Here is a 16,811-nt window from a genome sequence, read left to right on the forward strand (position 1 = left end):
GACCCCTGGCTAGTTTGGTGAAGTTTTGGAGCAGAAGTATGAATTTGACAGAAACTTACATTTCTCATCATTGAGTTGTCTTCTGGCTTTGTTACTAATTCGGTGTACGTGGATGTATTTTACAAAGACAAGGTAGCATTGTGCTGGTGGGGGGGGGAGGGGAGGAAAAAGTTTTTCTCTCTAGTTTGACCTTAAGAAGTTGTTAATTTCCCCATGATCCTTATGCCCATAGTGGTGAACCACTGCTCTACCGGCTGGATCTAAAAAGGTCTCTCAGCTTCTCTGTGGAGCAGACAAAGCCCCTTAGAAAGTCCATCCAGCTTTTAGTTTCATTTGACCTAAACACATTAGGTCAGTCTGTGTCCAAAGGAACCATTTCTAATTGGCCATCAGCTTACATGTCTCATTATTGTACCTTAGCAAGACGGAAACTTGAGGGGGCATGTCAAAGGTCAGTGAATCAAAGCAGTGTGTGTCAGCAGCCAACCTTAGGTCAGTCTTGCAGAGCTACAGTGTGTGCAGGTTTCTCTCTATATTTACCAAGCATTGCAAGAGCAGAGCATTGTTGCAAAGAGATTTAAGGTTTGGGGCCCACTGCGTTACAGACTGTTTCTCAACTGATTTTCAAACTCTTTTCTCCTTTTCTGATTCTTTCTGTCTGCATGCCTTTGTCTTTTTCAAAACCTGTGTTAGACACACCATCCACACACTTGCCAAGTCTTGTAACCTAGACTGATGGGTCACTTTACTTCTGAAGATGAGGAGTAACCTCAAAAGCAAAACAAAACAAAAAAGCATCCTGCTATGCAGCAGTTTGCTTTATATAATCTCCTGCAGGCATACTCAGTATGCATAGACTCAAAGATGAGATACAAAGTTAACTAAGCTGTGAGTTTGATCTCTCCTTGCAACTTCCACAAGTAATTGTTCTATTAAAGATCATTCTGTGAAGCAGGTAAGTAGAATTACTGTTTTCATTTGCAAGAAAAACCCCACAGCAAACAGTCAACAAATGGAACAGCCCTGTTCCTGGGATTCTGTTGACTTTGTTCACAGAATGAAAATTTTGAGCTATGTTTTGTTCTCAGAATATATTTTCCAGCTTTTTCATGTTTAAGTCAGACATTCCGTTGAATGTATGTGCATGCAGCATTGGTATTTGAAGGACAGGGTGGTTGTTTACAATACCTTTGATTGACAAAATGCAGTGAAATGTTTTATTATAATGAGGTTTACTCTTCCGTACTTTGTTTTCTTCTTGCAAACATATGAGTGAGTACTCAGCATTATCTTCTAGTGTTCCTCTTTGTGCTTCTTACTATTAATCAAGAATGCTTTTGGCCATGCTAGTCACCTTTTCTTCCACACAGGACGTAGCTGAGAATGGATGTTCTGCAGCACCAGAGCAGTCTCTACCAAGACCAGCACCTTCTCCATTGGTTGAAAAGAAAGACACTAAATTAAGAGAGGACAGAAGACCAATCACAGTACATTTTGGTCAGGTACGTGTTGGTGTTAGGATTTTAAGTTGTGTGACACAGGAAAGAGCAAAAGTAGTTCAGAGAAAGCTCAAATATGCCGGTTGCTTTTGTTTTTTTTTGTGACTGGGTTGTGCTGTTATACATTAATTTCTGTTATATGGGATTTTAAAAACCTGTTGTCTGTGGCTCATGCATTCCTTTTGTTCGTATGATGGTTTTAAGGAAAATAAATCCTATGTCAATTTAGGGGAAAACAAAAGTAAAATGATTGTAGCAATTTTATAAGATATTTTGCAGTTTTAGCATGCAAAGTACTACAGCCCCCAGGAGTGAGTATGTATAATTTAAAATGATCTCTGTTATCCAGACAGATCATTAGTGTCAATATGGAACATCCAACTATTAAAGCATTTTAGCACTCTTTGAAAATTAAAGGTGGTGAACTAAGATGAAAAAATCAATTAATAGCTTATTTATGTGCTCTATTTCAGCATTGACAACTGAGATAGGCGCATTAGTTACTCTGAAAATGTTTATTTCAATATGTTTGCAGAAGAGTGAGTGTGTTTTTAAGAGCTAATTATTTAGAAAATGTTGAATTTGCTGTGATTATCATGGAAAAACATACAATATTTACTACCAGTTTGCCAGTGTTCCCCTATTAAGTGCTGCTTGACTCAAAAATAACATTATTTTATTTCAATTATTTTCTTTCTCTGTATGTATCGTGCGTGTATCTAATCATGATAAAAAAAATGGAAGTTAGTTTAGGAACCATAATGTGCCTTTAAAAAATTATAAAATGGATGATAATTATAAAATGTGAAGCAAACCAGACTTTCAGATAAGTATTTATTAATAGAAACTGCACTGCCTGGTTAGGTACTAGGCAGGAATACCTAAGATGCAGTCATTGCTCAGAGCAATGTTGTCGGTATCATTTTAGAATCTGATTTGTTTCTTTCAGAACTTTTCCTGGAGTGCTACATGTAATTTCTTGGGGGCTTTTTTTTTTTTTTTTTTTTTTTTTCAAAAACAGATTCTCTTTCAATTAAATGTTTGCAGTAGCGATTTATTTGTCGCTTACTTTCTGTGCCAATACAGCTGAGAAGGACTGGGACTACTGGAGAGACGTAGCGATCTCAATTCATTTAACACAGCCAAAAATCCAGATAGAGATTTTATGAAAGATGGATGGTTCAAGCTTTTTAGTGATTAATGAAATGAATAATCAAATGCAAACTGTGAATTTAAATTCATGAGATTTTTGAATGGTCGCTTTCTGTGTGTCAAAAGGAAAAGCACGCAAGCTTTAGAGAACCTCTGGCTGCGGTGAACGACTCGCTTGCTGAATGCCTGCTGCTGACACTACGTTACAAACGCTGCTTTCCAAAAAATCAGCCAGCTTCACAGTTGTACGGCTGTCTCACTTACAGCCTTTGTCCTTTTGCAAGTCCTTTTTTCCCAATAGCCCAATGCCAAACTGAAAATTAAATCATACTTTGTTTCAAAAGGCAAAGATGGTCAGGTTTAGGAAATACAAATTAAGGCTTTTGGGAGAAAAAAAGCAGCATTTACTGCTTAAATGGAAGATGGCTTCTAACTAGTGATTAAAGGGAGAGATTTTAGCGTCACTTTTAACTCTGTCTAGAATACTGTAGGTGGGAACAATTAAAAAGCCACAAGAACTCTGAAATAAGGGCTGTTTGTGCATTCACAGTTCTTATAAACAGAAGAGGATGAAAGAGGCTTTTTTCTCATTGTCGCCTGCTTTCTATGTCTGCTAGTATTATGCTGGTATATATGGCAAAGGCAGACTTTTTTAAAATGCATGCATGCGGATTAGGGTCAAGCCCTGTGTATCAGTAATGCAGTAAGCCTCGTCCATAGCACTGCAGTGAGAGAGCCTACCAACAGCAGCGAGATGCTTTAATTGAGACATGCTGTCAAAGTGACAAACACATTTGCATACAGTCTATTTATTTTCGTTGGAAAGGTCTGCAGTCTGCTGTTGGTTGAACATTCTTAATCAGCTCGCTGTAAGTGAGCCGGCAGCTAGCTGTCCTATGCTAGGTGCTTCTCTTCATTACATGACAGATTAGCTAAAGGGGGATGGGCTAGCAAGCCAGTAGCAACCTTTAATTTTAACTCATTATCTCTCACCATATAGTGAGTTGGTTTTCAGCTTTTCTGAATACAGTTGTGTATCTGCAGTCGTTAGAGTACAAAAAATACCAGTAAAACATCTTAAATTGCCTCTGAACGTATAGCACTTCAACTGACTGTTCTCAAACATGTAGCAACCATTACCTAACTGTGTGAGATTTTGGAGTGTAGTACCTCATTTTGGTGAGTGGTTATCAGACATTGTTTAAAAGGGTTATTTATTGTTTTTAAATTGGTTTCTGTAATACTAAGACATTGTGCAAAAGCTCTCCTTGGTAATGAAAAGGATTTTAGCCAGATAGCCTAGGACGAGGACAAGTGATCTTTCTTGGTGAGGCTCCAAGAGGAGACTGCAGTGGAAGAGTGCGACCGCAGCTCTTCCTCTTTGACTTCATGTGCTCTGCAGTTTACAAAGGGTGTAGCTTTAATGTGAGCCCTCCGATCAGGCAGGTGTAAGGAACTCTCAGGGACTCTGAGGCGATGCAGTTCCTCAACAAGTAGCAAGAGCAGTACAGACCGCCTAATGGGGCTTAATGAGTGGGGAGAAGGGGGAGCAGTTTTCCAATCATTGATAAGATTCCAATGAACAGTGTGTAGTACTGAGTAATACTGCCTGGTGTGGGGAAAACTGGGATTCATTTTAGTAGAAAATACTCTGCTACAGAGAACATCCTTTGTGAATATCTTGCTATTGCTTGCCTTCTTCCTGCTTTTTGCCTTATAATGTGACCAAAACTTACCTAACACATCCAAACACACACTGCATATTCAGCCTCTGGCAGCCACCGCCTTGCTGACGTGGGGCTGTGTGGCACTGCCAGCCCACAGCCTATGGCTCAGCAGTGCTGTGGGACAGCAGCTACAGCTCCATGCACACGTTCCTGCTTTTTAGGTAGCTTACGTATTTATCTTTGTCATTTTTACCTGTGTGGAAAATAAATACTGTGTCACAGTGGCTGTTTGAAACACATTCCTTGTCCATGCAAGCAGCTATTAGCGGCTCCTGAGACAGGACCCAAAGCTTGAAACCTTGAGGTCTGCTGGGACACTGGAACTTGTTGGGTTTTATGGGTTCTTTTGTTTTAAATATGTCCTTTTGTTTTCACCGTAATGGCTACAAAGATTTTAGTTCTCTTTATTGGTCTTCAGTTTTATCTTTTCATGTTCAAAATACCTTTTCATGATACTTTTTCAGATTGTGTTTATGTTAATGTTGCAGAGATTGTGTTTTGGCTGTAAATGTCACTTTCCTTTACTGACCTGTTACTGGTGGGAAAACTACTGTGGCGAGGATGCTGCACAGAAGCATCACACTAACAACCTTCGAGTTCTTCGCTCTGATTTTCATTTACTGATGATTGATCTGTATTGCATTTGAATGTTGCCTGATTTTAGAAGTTTGTTGTGAATGTTGTCTGGGAAGCTTTTAATATCTCTGTATGAGCATGACTTCTTATTTGCTGCCTTCATGCCACAGGAAAAAAAAAAAAAGAGAAAAAAAATCACGCAAGAAATGGAAGAGGTCATTTACATTTTCTTTCTGCAAGATTTAGCAATCCTGACAAGATGTTTTTGGGGTTTTTTTTTTGTAGTTTTGGGATTTTTTAGAGGCAAAAGTCTCAAATGTCTGCTTCAAGTGTTTGGCTACGGAATATTTATACACGTTACATATGTCATATCCAAAAAGAAAAGAGTCTGGGAAATGCAGGCATTTCCTTAATGATGTTGATTGTATCCCTGTTTCAAGTAACCAGGCAGCTTCCAAAATTGCTTGCTGAGTTTTTAATGAGCAGAAGGCTTTCTCTGTTCTTTTTCTTATGCATTTATTTTTTGCGTAATCTAAAGGAAAAAGTAAAATAGAATGGATGATTTTGCTGAGGGAGAAAGGTAGTTTAATATCCAAATCTGATCCTTAAGAAGCCTTTTTCTTTACTGGGCCACTCATACGCCAGTAGAGCTGTGGTAAACACCTACTGTATCCGTGTGCCACAGCCATGACAGGAAACGTTCAGTGATTTTTCAGTTTTGTGACCTACTGAGCTCACAGGATACACTGACTGGTCCCCTGAATTACTGCAGCTGTGTGTCCTGGTGTGTGCAGGTATGGCTCCACTGGAACTTGTCGCATTATGCAGTCTGAGATGGTCCAACAGAGCACTCGTGTTTGGTGGTTGCAACTCTCTTTTTGGGGAGTGAAAGGAGCACTTTATTTTCCAAAAACATACTTGCGTTTTACACGTCCTTCTTCTAATGAAGCTTTTGCTAACCATACTGCATCCTTTCCCTTCCACCCCTAATCAAATGCTCCGATGAAATGCTGCATGACTGTTCCTACAAGAACCTCTTTATTCGTGGTAGGTCATTGCCTGTGCCTGGTATTCTCATCAATCTTTGAGAAATGGTGTAGATAAACATAAAAGGGGGTGAGTCTAGCTTCTTTAACAATAAATCTAAACTTCTCTACAGATTTTTACATGGCCAGTAGTCCAGCTGGTCAGGTACAACCAAAGCAGCAAATGACAACAAGCTGCTAAAACCATTCTTTGTTGGGGAAGAATGTTGTTTCGTTAGATTCAAGTTATACTAGCAGATCTGCTCAGCTCTCTAATTGTTTGTTGTACAGTTAAGATGTCTTTTGTCCAATTGTTTGTGTTTTGGTTTCTATGGCTTATTATTATTTACTGGCAAATGGAATATTTTATTTTATTTATGGGCAAGAATGTAAGGCTAAATAAAATTTAAAAGAGCCTTATAAATACATCCCAAGAGATTCATTCATAATCCGTTACGTACTCGAGAGAATTAGTATTTCAGGGATTGATGTTAACAATGAAACAAATAGAAGAATGCTCATGTAAAGCAGCATATCAGACTGTGGAAAAACTCGTCCAAATCTTTAAACTTTCGTGGGCCATGGAATTGAAATAGTCACCTTATTTGCTGTTTTGTTCATTTGATGTAAAGGAACTACACATAAATCTTCTTTTTTTCCATTCATGATCTGCACCTAGACGTGCAAAATGAAGAACTCTGCTTTGTAGGGCAGGTTTCTTCTTCAAGAAGATTAAAGAGCATTAAGAGGTCAGGGGGAGGATGGGGAGAAAACCAGCCAGCTACATTCCAGAAATGCAAAACTGGATCAGTGAGGGCAGAGGCAAGCAGAAGGGAGGATTAACTCCAGTGTAAAAGCGAGCAAGTAAGGATGGAAGGAAGGCTGCTTTGCCAGACCCTGTGACTCCCTTCACACCCAAGTGCATTGGAACAATAGCAGATTTCCCCAGATCACAGCAAGCATTGTGTAGCACTGAGGTAGAAACCAAAGGGGAAAGGGGAAAACAAGTTCATTTTCTAATATTTATGCAACTGTATGCTGTGACTGCAAAGCCAGCCTCCTCTTCTCCTTGCCACTCTGAACTATTCTGACAATAGAGGTACCTTCGTTAACAAAATGAGCTCCCATTCCTCCCTTCCCCACTGATGAGCATTATGCTTTCTCTGTTCCTTTCTGCTGAACCATGTAGAGTTTCCTCTCTCTCTCCATTTGATCCTCTATGTATTTATTAAAAGTATAAGCTTTTTTCTTTAAAATTCTTCTGTCTCCAGAAACCATATTTTCTATCCTCGTTTCTTCTCGCTTCTTTCTTTGACTGTCCCTTTTAGAAAGGAGCTCACTGTAGCTCAGTAGAAGTCACTCTGCTAGAAATGAAAATGTATTGTCCATCCAATGTCTGTTTAAGACAACTCAGATGTCTGATCAGGTTCTTAGATTGCTGTATTTGTAGAAAGGGGAACAAAAACAACGCCCATTGACAAGAAGGTAATTCCTTTGATTAAATTCTGCTGTGTGGTGTGCAAGATTTTCGAAGATGACAATCCATGGGGAACGAATTATCTAACTAAAAGGCTTGCACTCTTGTCATGCATGTAAGTATTTGACAAGTGAGACCTGGCTCTCACTTTAGGAAGATATATACACCGCCTGCTGTGCATACCCAAAAGTTACTGCCTCTAAGGTACACACTTGCCAGTATTTTGTAACGAGCAACCGGGCAGGTGTGTCTTCGGCAGCCACTCCAACATAGCATGCATGTAGCTTATACCATGTAGGAATGCCTAGTTTGCTGTAGGATTTTGTGACTCTGCTCCTGCATCCAGCAGAACTGTTCATCCACAAAGCATATTCTGGGCTATGGCTTTTAGTATTTGCCAACTATCCTGGCTTTTCAAGCACTTCTTAAACAAGGATGATCAGAATAAATTTACTGCCCTGAGTACATTCAAGTTATATGCCATAATGGTTGGATGTATGGAGAAAATATACTGTGGTTGAGCTGACCTCCTTAGTGCTCTGTGACAAGCAGTAGCAGCTGTAACGTGTCTGTGCAGAATTCCCTTGTTAGTCTTGTTGTGTCAAGGAACCCATAAATATCTTGGAGAGAGTTTCTTGGTCCGTCACTGCTGGCATGTGGAAACAAAATTGTGCTTTATAAATAATACATACATATAAAATAAATACGTCAGTGCATGCAAGGCTAACCAAATCATCTAGATTGACAACTTTAGAAAAAGCTCAGAGGCCTTATGGGTGACTTGCATAGTGTATCAGTGTTGAGCAGCATCCAGAAGTTTCTTATGTACTTCTTATGAAGTGGATAGGCCAGAACTGTCTGAATTGACCTCTAAATCACTTGATTAAACTAAAATATTAAAAGGAGAGAATACGTGGAGCATGTGATTCTTCCAGCTGCTAACTCCTCTGTGATTGCTTGTTTGGCCAAGCATCCTTTGGATTTGCCCTTCAGAGCTGAGTAAAATGGTTGAACAATGTCATGCTGCAGATACAGGAGCCATGTACTTTTGCATGTTTACATGGAAGAATGATGATTCGCCGTGATTATGCAGTGTCCTAAGTGAATGATGAAATTGAACCCAGCAGATAGTCATTGCTGTTAGGAGATTCCTTAAATAAGAGACCCTCTCTCTCTCTTTTTTTTAATACAAGTATTCTACTTACTAGAGAGCAGCAGTTGTTAATAGATAATAAGGGCTATACACGTTTTCCAACACTTTAAATCATGTCATTTGAGCAGTTTAATTGGTTTGAATCCCGGTATCGGGCCCCCAGAAATCCCAGTTTAGAACTGACAAAAAGACCGGTTGAAAAAGAAAACAGATGAAAAGTGTGACTTTTTTTTTCTTTATATTTAAAATCACATTGCTGTATTTTCCAGTATTTTAAATGAAAAATATATGTAGTTAGTTCCATGTTGACAATGTCCTTGAGGATTTGACAGTGAGATTTTCCAGCGGTTGCTCTTCGTTAGAATCCTGGTGGAGTTTAATAAGGCAGCCGAACTGCTGGCACCTCCAGTTCTTGTTTGTTCTGCGAGGGCTCGGGGCTGCTGCAGTAAGCACATCGACCAGGGCTGATCATTACAAGGGCGTACGCCACCATGAATAAAAATGTCACACGTTTTCCCATCTCACAGCAGTACAAAATGTCAGTCCTGTCAAACAGACATTGCAGGTAGCAGCGAGAGTCAGTACAAATTGGGAAGCCGAATATTCCCCAGCTTTCTGATATTCTTCATTTGAAGCGGAAGAAAAACAGTTGTTAACCTATTAGCTGTGATTTTAAACTCTGCTGAGATAGTAGATGGATAGACTTTAATACACAGGGATAAATGTATTCCTAGGGCCTGGGATTTTTTTTGCAGTGTGTGCCTCCATCGACGTATGTTGAGAAATAGAATGAAAAGAAGCCACTGCAAATCACACTTAATTTTGGGACAAGTACTTTGGAAATTTGAAAGTCTGCTCAGTGAGATGCTCTCTCTCTCAGAACCCTTCCCTATTTTATCTCTGTGAATAGTTCTGAAAAACCTCCTTGCTGTTTTACTGGCAATCCGGAATGGGTGCAGTGCTGTTCAGTATGTTTGGGGAGTTTGCTTTTTGGTCCTCTCATCATTCCATAGTATAACTAGAGGCTGGGATTTCTGCACAAATGAAAGTTACACTGCTTTCAGGCTGAGGTGTGTTGTGTGATGTGGAGTCCATGGGGTTTGCTGTTTTCTGGGTGTTAATTTGGGTGTGACTTAGATGCCTGATAAAAGGTTCTTTGTTCTCCTTTCTTGGGGGAAACCATGAGCTTATAGGCTCCTTTCGCTTCCTTCTTTGTTTGTATGCTTTTATATTATGGAATGGAAGATTCCTGACTAGAAAGGTAAGGGGATCATCCTTGTTTTCTCATTAGACTAATCAAAGGGTTTGATTGTGACAGATTCTCTTCCCTTCCATAAGTTCTTGGCATTGAACTTGAACATTGAACATATCTATAGGCATTGCCATGGTTTTTTGCCAGATTTGTGCTACCTTCCCAAGCTACAAATACAGTTCAAAGAATGAGACATCTCTAAGACATGGAGGGTTTTTTTTAACCACAGGACCCAGCAGATTTCTGTTTGAAGTATTTTAGAGTGTAAATCAAAAATATATGTTGTAAAGCATACACTGTTCTTGTCATACCAGTTTGTGAGCTGTGCATATGGGAGTATGTAAGAAGTAGTGTATGTGCTGTGCAGGATCTGAATGGGTAATAAAACAGCTGCTTCATAGATTCCATCTGCTTTCTGTACTGAATCTTTTTAGGCACCGTACATTTTCAGTGTTGTAATTGTAACTCCCTGCCCCCTTCCCCCCCCTTTTTTTTTCTCCACTGAATGTTGAGTTGAGGTTCAGCATATTTTTCCAAAGTCAGTGATCCAAATCCTTTGCAGCATGATGTATTTGAGCTTGGGTACATTCAGGACAGTGCATCTTTATCTCATGTCTCATTGTCTTTAAGACATACGAACAGTTTGTAAATCAGCCCTGAATTTCTGAAGAAATTAAGTTGTCTGTGTAGAAAAGGTTTGCTTTGGAAATGGTTGGAAACACGCCTCACTGCTAACTTGAGAATGAGAAACACTTCCTTCTGTATGAGCTGACATACCAGCTTTCGTCTAGTTGGGTTTCCTTCATGCCTTTATTTCCAGTTGCACTTGTTGCTGCGTGTGACATAGCACCTCTAATTTATTGATAAAGGCTCTGTTTTGAATGCCACCATCTCAACCGAACCCTTACTTCACAGTACAGAAATGATCTTTTTGTAATGTTCTCTCTAGTATAAAAAAAACTACATTGCTGTATTGTGAAAATTTCTTGGATATATAATAGCTACTTTATGATCTGTGGTATGTATACTTTTTAAATAGTATTTTTACAGTGTAAAAGTGAATGTAAGATTTTTTCCTTCCTCCAGCATCTCACAGTTTAAAATTGCTTGTCTTGTAATTAGAAAACAGTGCCATATCTGCAGTCATAAAATTGGCTTCCTGCAAATTTTCTTTGTCTTGTTGCTTCAGAAGTATTTAGAGTAAAACAATTAAGAAAATATCTAGAGTAAAAAAGTATGCTGGTAAACAGCTACTGGTAAGAAAGTGCTAATTTAGACATTTCTCCTCTTTGAAGAAAAAACCACTATAGTACACATATTTAGGGACATACCTAGGATAGCAATTTAACAGCTTTTAGCAATGTAGCTCTGGGCTGTTTCATCCTTACAGCACAGGTAATTAAGTTGATAATCCAACACAGCTTCCCCTACTGACCTTTCAGAATCGGAGTGTTTTGCTGCATTAACAAATTAACTTCTAATCAGTGGCTTTTCCAGTAAATATGGTCTTCGTATAATTCAAATATACTTGCTTGTCCCATTTTGGTGACACATATTTACATCAACATTAACAGTGGAGCTCTGGCAAAGGACAAATAACTGTTACCTCTTGGTGGGCCTCCATCTCAGCGACTCCTCCCTGCCCTTTGCCTATGCTCTTTTCAGTGCTTCAGACCATTGGTTGTTTAAGCTGTGCTGTCTCCCTGTCCCTCTGTAATTGAAAGAACACGCTGCCCTTGATGTGGAGATTTGTCTTATTGTTCTTCTCGGAACTCTTTAATGTTTCAAAAATTAGTACGTACTGTGATAAGTGCAAGACTTGGTGCAGTGGCTGTACTGTGGCCTGTGAGGTTCATGCAAGGTGAAGGTATTGCTAACTGTAAACTTTTCCCAGTACTCCGCCATGACGACTTGCAGCATGCTGGCTCTTGTAACAGAATTGTCACTTTCTGATCTTTACTCTCTTTACTGTCTAACAACTTATGTAGTAGGTAAATAAGGAACCCTCTCACACGCTTCCTCAGACATATTTTTCTTTCTGTGTCTGTGGGGGTGGGGGTAAGCAAAATTCAGCTGTACGTGTCCCTGCAGTGCCTATAATCAATGCATTGGCTGTCTCTCTACAAGGCAGTCCTCATCACTGCATTGTCTGTCTGTCCTTTTGTGCCTTTGTCACACTTCTTTTCACAGACTTTAATAATACTGCCACTGCTTTATCAGTTAATACTGTTGATGCTGCAGTCTTGCAGTGCTTCCTGAAAAGTTACCCTGTTTTTTGCCATGGAGGGAGAAACCGATCAGATTTGTTCAGTGATATGAACTAATACTGAAGAAATAATATCAACTTCTTGGTACAATATGAAGTGATGACTTTCAATTCTTACATCAATCAAAACATTTTTGTCCAGAATTTTAAAAGTCATGGAAAATAAGTGGTGCTCAGGGCACTGCTAGCTGGGAGGTTACTTGAAAATCCCACCTAAGAGGATTCTGTGATGCAGAAACGTTCATAATTTTCAGGTAACTAAAGTGAAAAAAAGCAAACTGAAGCATACATAGAGAAGGCATTAGGGAGAAAAAAAGAAAAAGAAAGAAAGAATAATAGCGTATTGTTTTCCTGCTTCATCAAATAGTTTGTCTAAGTAGCTATGTCATAAGTGGGTGCCTTTAACATCACTAGAAAAGTGCAAATTTCAAATTTTTTCAATTGTTTCATTATGATTCTGAAACAGAATGGAAAATAAGTATGGTATGTCACATAACAAGAGTTAAATATACTTTAAGATTATGCTCTCAGCCTGAGCAGGTAAAGTGGGGAAATACCCAGTGCTACAACTCAACGTCTGTGATGGAATTGCATAATAAGAGGTGCGGAAGGAAAACTAGGCAGAAGGGCTAACAGTAACCACCTCAGCTCACCAGCAGGTTGTTTCTCTCCATTTTCCTTTGATTTGGTGCTTACTTTCTTGGAATATATAGTTGGAAGCTATCACACGGGAAGATTTTGGCCTCAGCTCTCCATGACAAGTGCCGTTTTTTCCCCGCCCACCTCAAAAATCTGAGCTGAGTGAATGTGTACAATCTGGCACTCCTCCTGGCACATGAGTAAGGCTGAAGAAACCAATTGGTGCAAATTGTAAGTTAATGGGAAAGCGTGATGAGATGCAAGAAGAGCATGAAAATGGTCTGAAAAAGAGTAGGCTGTGACACAGCACGAGGATAGCAGAATGAGAATGTGTGTCACTCTGGAATAAAGACTGTGCTAATAAGAAGTTAAAAACTGCTGAAATATGAATCTGGAATCTTTTTTTGAGAGAAATTCAGTAATTTGTGTAAGCTTTCTTTTTCTGTCTGAAGAACCCAACTCCTGCTGCCAGTTGCTGTTCCCTCTGTTGGGTTGACAGGCTTTTGTCCGCAGGATGCACTGCCATGTGCTGCGGGCAGCAGCACGGCCTGTTGTCTGCTGGAGCAGGCATTTGAAGGAGTTCCTGCCACTCCTCACTGCAGGCTCTACTTTTCACTTTCAGTACTAATATGTGTATTGAAGATACTGCAGAAAAGGCATTAACTTTGATTTTGTTCTCAATATCAAAGTTGTACTTTAGGATGATTTTATTTAGAATCTCATTAATTATCAGTGGGCTCCTTGTCTAACAGAGCATACCTTAAGATACCATCTGTGTGAGGAGACTCATGCTGCTGGCTCAGTCAAAAGCAGCTCAATTGGAATAGCTCCAGCACAGTTACAAAGCAGTAAGTTGGCCAACTGCTAATTTTAAAAGCGAGAGACCAAAATAAGCACCACTGCTCCTGCCTTTGCTAGAACTGTTGGTGATGCAGGGATTTGCTTTCTTTACTATAACAGTGCACTCTTTTGCTGTAGGCAATTCATTTAAACCTCGGTCCACTACCGTATGTAAGCATGTGTTCATCTGTTTATGAGAGGTTTAATTGACCTACAGTCTTCCCTCATGCTTTTAAATGTCTTTGCTGGTTTGAGGCCTGTAGAGTGTAAGCACTAAAATCTCTCTTGGGATTTTAATGTAAGCTATTTTGAAAATCCTGCTTTGCAGCATTCTTTTCATTTGTCCGTAGAACACGTGGACCTGTAGCTTAGAATCCTTCTTAAGCATCTGTGTTGTCTCAGGTGAATTTTGGATGATCTGGCATGGAGTGTTGATTGTACTACCTTTAGTTTAGCACAACCGATGTCAGTATCTATAGCTTCCTTTTCTGATGCGGCACTTTGAAGGTCAGGAGATATCTCTGTTTTGAAAATGATTGCATGTTGTACAGTGAGTATGAAGTTAGATAAATCATGTCATCCACTCCAACTGCTTTTGCCACAAAATAAGAGGTGTTTTCATGTAGTGACTATTTAATTTACCTATGACTTAAGTTTCCACTTTGATACAGCAGCAAAGACTCCGTCCGCCTCGGCCACCGCCTCCAAAGATACAGCGTTCAACTAGGCCCGTGAGTAGCTGGGAGTTTTGTTTCACTGCCACAGCTTAACACTGCCTGAATTGCTCTACTAGTAGTATTACTAAACCTTGGTAGTTTGGGTTGTCAAACAAGCAATGTGTGAATTATGCACCTAAACTCCCTTCTTCTCTGCTGCGGCACAGCCCTGGGATCTGCATTTATTCTGCTTTTCTTTGACGAGTTCTGCAGCTTTCAGTCAGTTCTGCAGGTAACTGATGCTGCTATTGCAATATTTGTTTTACTTTTGTGGTGATTTCTTGAACAAAAAGTCTTGCTAGGCTGGGATAAGTTTTTAGCCAGTGAGTTTTTGAAGACTTGCACTAAACTCAAATACAAAAGGAAGCAGAAGTCTGAAGAGATTCAACAAGTTCTGCTTTAAATTAATTTGAGACACTTTATTTTTCACCATGGAATAGATGAGTGAATATATATGAAAAAGCAAAGTCTCTATTTGGACAGTGGAATATTAATACCATATTATGGATGATATACATCTATACTTCATGTTCATTTAACATTACCTGGAATGAAAAACGTTGGCCTAAGAAATGAGTCTTCTTCAGAAGAACTGCACGGAAATTGCTCTCAGTGTAACTCCTGTGTTAGGATGGGATACCTTATCTAAGCATTTTTCATTCAAAGCTCTACTGCAGTCTGATTATTAAATGTAAACTATACCAGATGCCTCTGAGGATGGAGTCTGTACTGGGTCTGTTTCAGTGACTTCTTCATACAGGAAAGTGACATCAGTTTAGAGGGGTGTTGTTTTTGCAGCAGTCTTGGAAGATATTTGTTTCTATTCAGGCCTTCTGCTTTATGAATATAATTTCATCAATAAACAGAAAGACCTTACTCCTTGCTTCCTTAACAGGAAGGTGTGTAAGAAAAACAGATGCAAGTTTTCAAATCTAATCTTGCTAAAACTTGTTACAAACGTGCAGTTTTGGATGAGCAGGCAACTGGTTAACAAGTGCACCTGGGTGTGTGTGAACTTTTGATCTTTGATGCATGTTCCTATGTTACATTTCAGTAGCATGTTTTTCTTTTCCCCTCTCTTTTAACTCTGGGTGTTCAGCTTAACAGTCACTGTTATGGATTTGTGCACTGCAGATTTCTGTTTTCTGTGTTTAAAAGGTAGCATTGACTGTGCTTGTGTGTGTTCTCTGGAACATAACTTGTACGGCAGGCCCTCCTGGATTCATTACACTGGGAACAAACTTTCCGTGGTACAAAGGGGTTCCCATACTGCTTCTTGGTCCTCTTGCTTTGTGCTTGGCAGGGGAAGCCCCATGAGGGCTCACTGCAGTTTCTCTGTACTGAGGTTGCTGAGCAGTATTGTTCAGATTGAGTAATTTATTACATGAAAGTCTTGCTAAGACTGTTTAATCTTATTGTAGTGTGTTAATAGTCCTCGCTATGATGTGTTTGTGTCAACTATCTTTGCTCCCAATGTGATTGATAAAAGGTTGGAAATGTAATAAAAGCTCCTGTTGCATTCATCTTGCTGTGTCAGTAAGTGGAACAGAAATTCGTCAGTTGTCAAGAGGAAATTCAGGATAAATGTAAATTATTATAATAGCTCCCAAAACTATGCTTCTACCAAATGTATGTAAATTTGTTGTTGTTCTGAACTGTTATTTGGCTTTTAATAGATGAAACACATTTTTTGTGTGTAAATATTCTTTTGTGCAGGCTGATTTTTCCCTCTTAGAATATTGGCATATATCGCAGAGGTGGGTATCAGCAAGTAATTCATCCTGACCTTTTACAGGAAGGCCTGAATGAGAGGCCAGCTCTCTCTGCTCCTCCGACCAAGTCAACATAATGGCAGAATTGCTGAGAAGTTGTTTTCAGGCTGTATCTGTTACAAGAAGGAATTTGTGGGAATTAGTCCTTGCAGTGTGAGTCATTACTAATAGTGAGAACAAAAACACAAACCAAAGAAGGTTAAAGAAGCAGAACAGATATGTTCTTTACATTCTGTAGTTTTGGAAATGAATTGTAGTGATGTTGTGAGAGGGTGATTGTTTGTAATTAATAGAAATCTGTTAGAATTAATAGGAGCTGTTTGGAAACTTCATTCAATTAGCAAAAGTTGTAATATGATAATTATTCATAAAGTTGATAGGGACAGTAATAAGCACATTTAATCCTGTACTGAATATTTACCTTTATTCTCTAGTCCCTGTGCTCATGTAATTGGATTTCTTTCCTACCTTTGCATTTGATATGCATTTAACCCTGCCTATTTGGCTAAAAATCCAGAGAGGAATTGGCTCGATTCCTGATTTTTCCTAGCAGTCCCTCATGAACAATACTCTAAATCCTACTTAGCATGTCACCCTATGCTTTACTGGTCTGGTGACCCCCTGGAGCCATCCAAAATTCTCATCTCTTTTGCTCATCACAATTGCTCCCCCAGGATATCAACCGAAAGGTGAAAGTGTTCACAGCATGATGACAAG

General features: G+C 39.3%; 1 protein-coding gene across 7 annotated transcripts in view; it reads left to right on the forward strand.

Moving 5' to 3' along the window:
- DENND1A (DENN domain containing 1A) overlaps positions 1 to 16,811 on the forward strand; it is a 172,030-nt gene that overhangs the window by 140,428 nt on the left and 14,791 nt on the right. For 4 of the 7 annotated variants that reach the window (XM_042878696.1, XM_042878701.1, XM_042878698.1 and 1 more), the window contains 2 exons: positions 1,371 to 1,502; positions 14,278 to 14,337. In XM_042878696.1, the coding sequence (XP_042734630.1) occupies positions 1,371 to 1,502; positions 14,278 to 14,337 (192 nt within the window). The remainder of the gene's footprint in view (positions 1 to 1,370; positions 1,503 to 14,277; positions 14,338 to 16,811) is intronic. The other 3 variants (XM_042878699.1, XM_042878702.1, XM_042878697.1) reach the window with 2 other exon arrangements.

Source organism: Lagopus leucura, unplaced genomic scaffold (assembly GCF_019238085.1).
Source record: "Lagopus leucura isolate 7727_CA_CO unplaced genomic scaffold, USGS_WTPT01 Super-Scaffold_100022, whole genome shotgun sequence".
Taxonomy (NCBI): domain Eukaryota; kingdom Metazoa; phylum Chordata; class Aves; order Galliformes; family Phasianidae; genus Lagopus; species Lagopus leucura.